Source organism: Nicotiana tabacum, chromosome 23 (assembly GCF_000715075.1).
Source record: "Nicotiana tabacum cultivar K326 chromosome 23, ASM71507v2, whole genome shotgun sequence".
NCBI lineage: Eukaryota > Viridiplantae > Streptophyta > Magnoliopsida > Solanales > Solanaceae > Nicotiana > Nicotiana tabacum.
The window spans coordinates 6,796,193-6,804,639 of NC_134102.1; the positions used below are offsets into that span (position 1 = coordinate 6,796,193).

The 8,447-nt window shown below is 39.7% G+C and overlaps 1 protein-coding gene across 1 annotated transcript; it reads right to left on the bottom strand.

The window, feature by feature from the left end:
• Positions 1 to 5,712: 5,712 nt before the first annotated feature.
• Positions 5,713 to 7,704, bottom strand: LOC107789765 (uncharacterized). The gene has a single exon (XM_016611636.2). It carries the CDS (start codon positions 7,702 to 7,704, stop codon positions 5,713 to 5,715), a length of 1,992 nt encoding a protein of 663 aa, XP_016467122.2.
• Positions 7,705 to 8,447: the final 743 nt, after the last annotated feature.

Below are 8,447 nucleotides of genomic sequence, written 5' to 3' on the forward strand. Positions count from 1 at the left end.
CGATATATGGCAATGTACTTATCCACCAAGACTTTCGACGACTCGACCTTCCCCTTAGCCCCAGCAAGTCGTGTTTCAAGCTCATCGATCTTCTTAGCTTGAACCAACCCCTTTTGCTTGACACTCTGAAGTTTAACGTCGGCCGATAATAATTTTGTTGAGATGGTTTCTTTTTCTGTTGCGAGGCGGTCGATGGTCTCCTTCCAGCGATTGCATTCAGCGCGGATTTGATTGACTTCTTCTCGAAGCGACCCGATCTTTTTGATCTTTTGCTGCAACTGAGACAACGAAGGATTAACTTTCACAGTTGAGGCAGACCCATACTTTAACAGAAGGAGGCTCACCTGCTTATTGAGCTCGACCCCTTCTTCACGGACCTTAGCCAAATCCACTTGGAGATCCTTTATAGCCTCATCCTTTTGGCTGCAATGTGAAGGGATAAGTATAAACACTTAAAAACCCCTCCACATAAGTAGTGACGCTCTCATCGGAGGATGGAATTTGCAACACAACCTCGGAACCCCAGTTGCAGTCTTTTCTGACGTCTCGAGATGATCCTCTGTTATAGAGCACATATACATCGATACGTGCTCACATCGACCCGGAACGGACGAAGGATTCTCTACCCTAAAATCAGTCTTCAAAATACACGGGCCAGGAACATAGTCATGAACGGATGGCTCCGCCGGCGCCTTGTCATCAAACGGCCGTGAGGAAGAAGCTTTCTCCTTCTGAGGTATGATTTTGGAAGTTTTCGCCATTGATATGAGAGGAAAGAATGAGAAGGAAGGTGAAAGGATGGACAACGCCAAAAACCCTGGTATGAGCGGCCCTGAAGCAGCGAAATAGAGAGGATAAATAAGAGAATTTGGAAGAAGAGAAGGCGCAAAAGTGGTATAGGTTGTATGGAAAGACTATTTATAGGCTAACGCATGACGATTCAGTATTAGCGGTGGCCGACTACCGTCTGACACGCATTAAAAGCCTTGGTAAAACCGAACCGATGGGACAATTATCACATACGTCATGATCGGGGTCGATAGAAACGTCGACATAAATTTGATCGAGCCGTAGAGAAATCATATCGTTTCTCACCACATCCTTTTCGAGAAATGAGGGGACTATCTGTGTACGGTCAAAATCGATTCTCGGTCATAAAGACTGGCCGAGACGATGACGTTTCGATCAAAGGGTATCCACATAACAAGCTAGGACGAATTCCGGAGTAAGGGCATCGAGTTTCGAGCTATAAGACCGATCGACGGCAAAACTCGGTATCATTATCGAGCTCATATCCGAATCGAACTACGAGGCAACTCCGACCGATACAGGCCCCGAATATCGATGCCCCAAGGCAGAACGGGCTCGAACCAAGACCGGGGGTTCGACCTAACGCCAAGCTCGAGCCAGTACCGAGCTCGCCGACAAAAGCCATTATAACCGCACCGAGGGAGAGAATCTTGGCAGGAATCAAGGAAGAGACAAATCATCATGGGTCCTCCACTATATGCATTATTTTATTATGTTGTTATAGATAAAGTAGTGACCCTCTATTATAAAAAGGGACATAGATTGCAATAGACTCATCTTCCCCAAGATATATTAAGAGTTCATATTGCTCATTGAGCTTTCCTATTGATTATTCCCATTTTATAGCAAAACACTTGTATTATCATTTTTGTATCATAAAAAATTTACGTATCCTTAGAACCACACATAAATTCAACATTTTTTGATTTTTCGGGTAAACAATATTAATATAAAGGAGTGCATTGAGGAAGGTGATGTGTAGGGATCCTATTTGAGTCTCATTATTATGTGAGTATTTTCTTTTCACATGATATCGGTATTTTATTTTCTTTCTCTCTACCAGTATGCATTTATATGCTATTCTTTGATGATCTATCTACTTCATTTTATTTTTTCTAACTATACTGCATACTTTTTAAACTTTTCTTTCTTCGTTAACTAACTCTTTTGAACTCCGATGGGCCGGGGATCCTTCTCTTACAAGGGAAACAGCCAGCAATGAAGAGTGGAGGGATGACTTTGCAATATTTCGATTGCCATTCTCTTGCCAGCTGATCTAATCTCTATGTCCAACACTTAGTAATTAGTACGGAGTATTACATTCTTGAAATAATACTAGGAAAAAAATTGCTTGAGTACCTTTCTAATTTTACTCTATTCTTAATGTTATTATAAGTAAGACAGTAAGTTATTTTGATTTATTATTATGCTTCTAAAACAAAGTACGTTTTACTGTACAATCACACCAAAGCATAAAAAATTAACTGAAAAATACGAACAGGGGATTTGGGTTGCCAGGATTGAAGATAAAGATAGGAAGGAATGAAATCGAGTATAGGGGTAAAAAAAGCCTTAAAGAATAGAATACATTTATTAATTGATTTTTTTTCTTTTTCTCCACCTCTTTTTAAAATTCTTTTTTTTTTGTTCTTTTTCCAATACTATTTTTTTTTGTTATTTGACATATACGAAAGATAGTGACCTTTTACAATATAGGCATGAACAACTCTTACTGAGAAAAAAACTTGGTGGAAGAAAAATTGTATTGATATCTCAGGTTTACACCCTCAGATTTTGACATTAACTTTTCTTTTCTCATTTCATTTGTTTATATTTCCTTTTTTTATTCTTTTTTTTTTTCATTCTATTTTTCTTATTCAAGCTACTATATCTTATTAAAGTAGGGCTATTTCATGCATAAAGAACTTTATATAGGAGGTTAAAAATAGTCGTAAAGAGATATTTGATTAGCTGAACTTCATATTTTCTATGGGATATATAACACTAATATTCAATTAGTTTAATTTTATATTACAACCGCGCGATGTGCAGGCATATAGTATAAATCCAAGATAAGATTATAGTATTCTCTAACGGATCGTAGAAGCATGAGCAATAACTCCTTATTGTAGGTTATAGTGCCATGACTTATAATTTCATGTCTGACGGATTGGTTGATTCTACACTTCTGACCATTGGTAATCAAATGCCTAACGATTTATTTGAATCATATTAGGGCGGATGACATGGGATTTGTTCATAGCATGTAATGATCTTCTGCCCATGATTTAGAGTTGTCATTACGAATAATGCAATTTATGTCGGCTAGCGCCATCCTATACGAACTTACTCACTATTACATTTCATCCCGTAATATATATATATAATACTCGGAGGGATGAAAATTGTAAAGTAGAGAATACTATTTTTACACCCTTCAACACGCTTGTGAATTGAACCATTATGCATTGTCCGTTTAATTAATGTGAATGAACACAGTCATAGCCCTTTCCTTAGTAGATGTTGCATATCAACACGCTTGTGACAGCCCAATTTCATGGATAATCTTCATTACTCGATCATCCAGTTTCGCCAAATAGACTCCAGACTTTTTGGCACGCACTCCTTTCGAGGGCCTATTTTTGGAATAGTTGGAATAAAAAAACAGAAGGCAAAAGTCTCGTTAATGGAAAAATTGGTCTGATAGAGGAGACCACGACCTCTTTCTCGTAAACTCGAGATTTGGAATAAAATCATTCAATACTTTATTTCTTCCAGTTACGTGACTTTATACATGAAGAGTTCCCAAAAGATTAGCAACTGACACAAACTAAAAGTTGCTGAACTATGGCAACTACCTCCTAAAATAAAGGAAATGGATATGCTCATTATCTACTTCTAAAATAAAGGAAATAGAGAACACAATTTGAATGACTTCTAATAACTAGGAAATGGTTAAATAAAATTACTGCACGTAACACTCCCTCTCCCTTAAAGAAAAGCACTTGTCCGCAAGGGCAAAAATCTGGAAACTGTTGGCAAATGTCATCAAGAGCCTCCCAAGTAGCCTCAGCTGGAGAACAACCCTTCCAATGCACTAAAACTTCTTTCTTTCCTCTTCGAGCTCTGCTGCCCAATATTGCCGAAGGAAAGGTAATTTCTGATCCTTCTACAGGTAGCTGTGAACACACGACTTCCTTGCTTCCCATGTACTTCTTGAGAAGAGATACATGAAATACAGGATGTATCTTAGATTCAGGAGGTAAATTCAGCTTATAAGCGACAACCTCCTATACGCTGGACAACTTTATAAGGCCCGTAATATCTAGCTGAAAGCTTTTGCGTGTGGCGACTCATAGATTGCTGCCTATACGCCTGAAGCTTTAAGTATACCATATCCCCAACAGAAAATTCTCGCTCCTTGTGCTTGCCATCATAAATTAACTTCATACGGTTTTGTGTTGCAGTAATCTTCTTTCTAACATCGCGAACAATGGCATCTCTTTCGATGAGTTGGTCTTCCACTGCAGCTACTTTTGTTGTTCCAGGAACATAATTAAGAAGGACTGGAGGTTGTCTTCCATATACAACTTCAAATGGTGTTTTTTCAGTAGTAGAATGCACACTTGTATTGTAGCAAAATTCTGTCCAGGTAAGCCATTTACTCCATTGCTTAGGCTCAGAACTTGTGAAGCAACACGAGTACATCTCCAAGGTGCGGTTAACAACTTCAGTCTGCCCATCAGTTTGCGCATGATATGCCGAACTAAAGTTGAAGCTTGTCCCATTAAGACGAAACAACTCTTTCCAGAACAAGCTTCTAAAAGTGGGATCTCGATCACAGACAATTGAAAGAGGCATCCCGTGCAACTTAAAAATATTATCAAAGAAACATTGAGCCACACTCGCAGCAGTATAAGGATGAGAAATAGGAATGAAGTGAGCATACTTTGACAATCGATCCACAACCACAAAAATAGTGGTTTTACCGTTGGAACTTGGTAGCCCCTCAATGAAGTCCATGGATATATCTTCCCAGACTTGAGCAGAGATAGGAAGAGGTTGTAGGAGTCCAGCTGGTAGAGTTTGTTCCACTTTGTAGCGTTGGCACACATCACAAGTTCGGATAAAATTCTGAATTTTGTCCCTTAGGCCTTGAAAGTAAAAATTGAATCTTACCCGTTGAATGGTCTTGTGAAAGCCTTCATGAGTGCTACTATGGAATTGCTCAATGATGAGGTCCACCAATTCAGAATCCTTGTCCAAATATATCTTATTTTTGAAGTAAAGAATTCCATCTTGGACTTTCCATGGTCCCAAAGCTTCCCCTTCTTCAACTCTCTTGATCAACTCTTGAGTTCTGGGATTGCTTGCATTTTCAGTTCTAATGGACTCCAACCAATTATGAATTGGGAGTGAAAAAGTCATGAGTTTTCCAGATTCTCCCACGCTTTCTGTTCTCCTTGAGAGGGCATCAGCAACTATATTTTCTTTTCCCTTCCTGTATTCCACAGTAAAGTCATAACCCATTAGCTTGAACAACCAGCGTTGTTGTGCAGTGGTAGTGATTTTCTGAGTCCACAAATGCTTCAAACTTTGGTGATCTGTTAAGACAACAAACTGTCTCCCCAAAAGATAAGGCCGCCACTTTTGAACAGCCAATACCAATGCAAGGATCTCTTTCTCATATGTCGAAAGAAGGAGATGTTTCCCTTGTAAAGCATGGCTAAAAAATGCGTCAGGTCTTTCCTGTCGAAGGACTGCACCAACTCCGCACCCAGATGCATCACATTCCACTATGAATTGCTTAGGAAAGTCTGGAGAGAAAGTACTGGTGCTCGAGTCATCACTGTTTTCAGCTGATAAAAAGCATCCGTCGCTCCTGGACTCCATATAAAGCTATTATTTTTCAACATACGAGTAAGAGGAGCTACGATTTTTCCAAAATTCTGGATGAACTTCCTGTAATAACCGCAAAAGGCCAAGGAAACCTCTCATAGCCTTTGGATTAGTAGGCTTGGGCCAACTCATTACAACTTCTATTTTTTCTGGATCAACAACCACACCTTGGTTAGAAATAACATGACCAAGGTACCTAACTTCTCTTTGGCCAAATTGACATTTTTCCATCTTTACAAACAACTGATGGTGTTTTAATATTGAAAAAACCAACTCTAGATGTTTCATATGTTCATCCCAATCTTTACTGTAAATAAGAGTATCATAAAAAAAAACCAAAATAAATTTTCGTAGATATTTCTTGAATACCTCATTCATGAGAGACTGAAAGGTAGATGGTGCGTTTGTTAGACCGAACGGCATCACCAAAAATTCATAATGCCCTTGGTGAGTCCGGAAAGCTATCTTCTCTATGTCCGACGGGTGAACTCGAATCTGGTGATATCCAGATCGAAGGTCCAACTTAGTGAAAAAAGATGCTCCGTGCAGCTCATCCAGAAGTTCGTCAATCACCGGTATTGGGAACTTGTCTTTGATTGTAACTTTGTTAAGTGCCCTATAATCGACACACATGCGCCATGAACCATCTTGCTTCTTGACCAAAATAACGGGTGATGAGTAAGGGCTTGTACTGGGTCTGATAACTTCGGACCGCAATATTTCGGCTACTATTTTTTTGATCTCCCCCTTCTGATAATGGGGATAGCGATACGTCCTGAGTGAGATAGGATGCTGCCCTTCAAGTAAAGGTATGCGATGGTCTTGGGTCCGTGAGGGAGGTAGACCACAAGGCTCCCGTAGCACGCTACGATACCTTTCCAATAGTTGCTGAATTTCTGGCATAACCACTGATGGTGGATCTGCTTGTTGCCTTCCTTGTAATTGAAGAAGAATTCCCTGGCCACGTTTCCAAGTAATTTTTTCCATTTGGTAATTGTCCACAATCTGATCATCTGACTTTTTTATGCCCCATAGAAGTGTCTCTTTATCATCTATTTGAAATCTCATCTCTAAGCGACAAAAATCCCAAACAATTGGTCCCAACATCCGTAACCATTGGGTTCCAAGTACGACATCGTAACCTTCCAAAGGTAAAAGATAAAAATCAGTTCTGAAAGAGTTGCCTTGGAGATTAAGACAAACCTGCTTGCACCGTCTCATACTCGTTAAACGTTCTCCAGAAGCCACCATTACATCAAACTTCTTCCCTGGAACTAGTTGCAATCCAATTTTAATTGCCAAAGCATCGTTCACGAAATTATGCGAGCTGCCCGAATCCAAAAGAACCATCACTGTTTTATCCTTCAAGCGCCCCATAATTTTCATGGTCTTAGAGTCACAAATACCATCTATGGCATGGATTGATACACGGGGAAGGTCTGGGGATGAAGAATCCTCAATCTCCATGTCAATTTTATCGTCTTCAGTATCAATTATAGCCTGAATGAAAAATAACTGTTTGCATTTGTGTCCTGGACCATATTTGTCATTAAAACGAAAGCACAAACCAAGCCTTCTTCTTTCATTAAGCTCCTCAAGACTTAACTTCTTAATGGGAGTTGGTGATGGTGAAGTTCCCGCTACTGATCGTGAAGGCTGTTGCAAGTTGGATTTGATAGGAATGGCAAGTTTACGTTGGGAACTCACCTTTGCCTCATAAAGGCGTGCTAGAGAAATGGCTGCAGATAGTGTTGCAGGTCGATTGGCTAACACTTCAGTGCGTATTAAATCTTTAAGCCCACTTATGAAACAACTTACTTGTCGTTCAGTGGATAGAAGTCCCACCTTAGCTAGAAGTGTTTCAAATTGTACCTGATATTCCTTTACAGTACCTTGCTGTTGCAACTTGGTTAACTCCCCAAAAAAGTCAATATACTGATTTGCACCGTAGCGAGAGTGAAGGCCCACTTTGAAATCTTCCCAGGATACCACCATATATTCCTGTTTTAGAATTTGGAACCAAAGCTGCGCTTCGGCTTCAAGATGGAAGGATGCTATGGAAACTCGCTCTGAGTTGGCGTATTATGAAATTGAAAGAATTGCTCTGCGCGACATAGCCAACTGGTTGGATCTTCTTGTCCATTAAATCTGGAAAAATCAAGCTTCATCTTTGGAACGAAACTTGAGTGAGTGTTGTTGATAACTGGACTCTCATGAGTGGCCTTGTTCGCAGATGCAGATGCTTCGCCGTCGCGCCGGGTAAGCCTTACCATCTCATCAAATTTGGAATTCATCAGTGATAGAACTTTATTCAATTGATTAGCAAGGGCTTGCTGTCCACTGGACAAGCTTTGAACAGTCGTCTCCAATTGCTCCACTCGTTGGTCCATGCCTGTGCTCTGAAACCACTTGGCACGTAAAAAACAGAAGGCAAAAGTCTCGTTAATGGGGAAACTGGTCTGATAGAGGAGACCACGACCTCTTTCTCGTAAACTCAAGATTTGGAATAAAATCATTCAATACTTTATTTCTTCCAGTTACGTGATTTTATGCATGAAGAGTTCCCAAAAGATTAGCAACTGACACGAACTAGAACTATCGCAACTACCTCCTAAAATAAAGGAAATGGATATGCTCATTATCTACTTCTAAAATAAAGGAAACATAGAACACAATTTGAATGACTTCTAATAACTAGGAAATGGTTAACTAAAATCACTGCACGTAACACTTTTATA